At 37.6% G+C, this 2588-nt stretch overlaps 1 protein-coding gene across 1 annotated transcript in view; it reads left to right on the top strand.

Annotated features, from left to right (window-relative positions):
* The window catches only part of LOC138862755 (gelsolin-related protein of 125 kDa-like), a 2988-nt gene extending 734 nt beyond the window's left edge, over positions 1–2254 (top strand). The window contains exons 2-3 of the mRNA XM_070125932.1: positions 1–278; positions 2231–2254. The exon at positions 1–278 is cut by the window's left edge and continues 61 nt beyond it. Of these exons, the coding sequence (XP_069982033.1) occupies positions 1–278; positions 2231–2254 (302 nt within the window). The remainder of the gene's footprint in view (positions 279–2230) is intronic.
* The last annotated feature ends 334 nt before the right edge of the window (positions 2255–2588 follow it).

The following is a 2588-nucleotide window of genomic DNA, read 5'->3' as shown; positions in this document are numbered from 1 at the left end:
AGGTGGAGGTAGCGGAGGTAGGGGAGATGGAAGTGGCGGAGGTAGCGGAGGTGGAAGTGGGGGAGGTAGCGGAGGTGGAAGTGGTGGAGGGAGCGGAGGTGGAAGTGGTGGAGGTGGCGGAGGTGGAGGTAGCGGAGGTAGGGGAGATGGAAGTGGCGGAGGTAGCGGAGGTGGAAGTGGTGGAGGTAGCGGAGGTGGAAGTGGTGGAGGTAGCGGAGCTGGTAAAGGAGGTAACGGAAGTGGAGGTGGTGGCGGAGTTGGCGGTGAAGGTGGCGGTGGCGAGTCCAACTTCCTTCGCTTCATGGATATTAGAAGAAGGTGGAAGAAGGAAGGAGAGAAGAAGAGAAGGAGAAGAGAGACGAGAAGAAAACAAGAAAGAGAAAGAAGAAAGATTATAAGGAGGCTCTGTATGAGTTGGGACGAGAACAAAGAGAGGAGAGAAGGAGAATAAAGAAAGAAAAAGGTGGAGAATAGAGGAAAGAGAGAAATAGAGAGGAGAGAAGGAGAAGAAAGATAAAAGTTGGAGAGAAGAGAGAAAAAGAGAGGAGAGAGGCGAAGAAGAAAGAAAGATAAAGGTGGAGAAGAAAGGAAACAGAGAAACAGAGAGGAGAGAAGGAGAATGAGAGAAATAAAATAAAAAGAGGAAGAAGACCGTAACATGAGTATTAGAAAGATGCGTAAAATATTAGCAATTTATAAATCACATGAGAGAAATAAACATATATCACATAGATAACTTTAAAAAATCGCTTTTCATCGCAAAATTTCAGTTACACAATATTTCGTTTTCTGTTTAAAATATCCGTTTTCTATTACAAGATCTGATCTTTTGTAACGGGATCTCGTTTTCTATTACAGGATACCGTTTTTTATGATGAAGTCTCGTTTTCTATATATTTGCGTGCTGATCTGAAGGGGGAGACTAAAGGATAATCATCAACATTATTCATGAACTTTCAAGACGGTGACAGAACACGTCGTTACGTTTCCTATACAATGAAGATATCGAAAATTACAGGAGGTAGAAGAAAAAAAAACATATATCCTATAATTCCCTTTCCTTCTTACTATTCTTTCATTTCCTATCCCTCCCTATACCCCTTTCCTTTTTTGTCCAAACATCTAGCAAATAAAAATAGTAACAACAACAGCGACAGCGCCTTCTCAACGTTTTGGTGATTGAAAACGTTTTTGAGTGTGATTGCTGGGAGCTATTTTGGGATCGTTTGGTGTACGTGTGTGTGTGTGTGTTTGTATTTGTGTGTGTGTGCGTGTTAGTGTTTGTGTGTGTGTGTTAGTGTTTGTGTGTTTGTTTGTTTGTTTGTGTGTGCGTGTGTTTGTTAGTGTTTGTGTGTGTGTGTGTGTGTGTGTGTGTGTGTGTGTGTGTGTGTGTGTGTGTGTGTGTGTGTGTGTGCGTGTGCGTGTTAGTGTTTGTGTGTGTGTGTGTGTGTGTGTTTGTGTGTGTGTGTGTCTGTTTGTGTGCGTGTGCGTGTGTGTTTGTTAGTGTTTGTGTGTGTTTGCGTGCGTGTTTGTTTGTCTGTGTGTGTGGAGAGGGGGGGTTGTTGTTTATTTGTTTGTACGTGTGTGTGTTTGTGGGTGTGTGCGTCTTTAATGATACGTATAATAGTGTTAGAACTAAAGATTTAAATAATTATGATATTTATCATAACGACCATCACTAACAATAATAACGATGATGAAATAATGATTTTGATCGAAATGATGAAAAGGATAATGATAGTAACGCCTATAACGGAAATATATCAATGGACACATATTTCCATATAAAATCATGTTTATTTTATTTTCTATAAAACCGACACCTTTTATGCTATTATATATGATGTCATTTTCATTTTTTTCTAATCCTTAATGCGAATGAAGGAATAATAATGAAAAAAACACAAAACTACTTATAGAAAGACGGTGATGCGAAAGACAAAGAAGAGGAAGAAGAAGAAGGAAAAGGTGATGATGAAAAAGGAACTGTAAGAAAAAAGAGAAGAAGGAAAAGAAGAAAGAGAAAGAGAGGAAGAGAAGTAAAAGGATGATGATGACCATGGTGATGAAATAGGAACTGTAAGAAAAAAAATAGAAGAAAAAGAAGAAAGAGGAGGAGAAATAAAAGAATGTTGGTGATAATCCAGTTGAAAAATTTGAAGATGAAAATGATTATGAAGAGGAATTAAAAAATTGAAATACTCTCATAACCTCCATTCTCATAATTCAGACAACAGTCATAACATTAAAGTGAATAAAACTGAATTGCTGAAAATAACATTAAAAAAGTTATTGCTGCCATCAACAGAGTAATTCTACTTTGGAAAAAAAGGAGAGTATTAAACTTTCAAGAGATAGTTATGCTAAACATGTCAAGTTATGTCATACTGCAGTGATATGACAGTGAAATTGCTGGAGGATATAAGCTTGCCAACCCGCGTGCAGAAATGTCCTAATATCAATTAAAATTTCGATCAAATCTTTTGTCAAAATATGATTTACTTATTTTTTTTTTATTTCTTTTTAATTGTCTTTGTTCTTTCGTCACTTCGCAAGGATGAAATATATTCAATTTGTAATTGTCGTTA

Source organism: Penaeus vannamei, chromosome 9, assembly GCF_042767895.1.
Source record: "Penaeus vannamei isolate JL-2024 chromosome 9, ASM4276789v1, whole genome shotgun sequence".
Lineage (NCBI taxonomy): Eukaryota > Metazoa > Arthropoda > Malacostraca > Decapoda > Penaeidae > Penaeus > Penaeus vannamei.
Note: the sequence above shows the minus strand (reverse complement) of the source record. Positions and strands in the feature narration are given on the sequence as shown.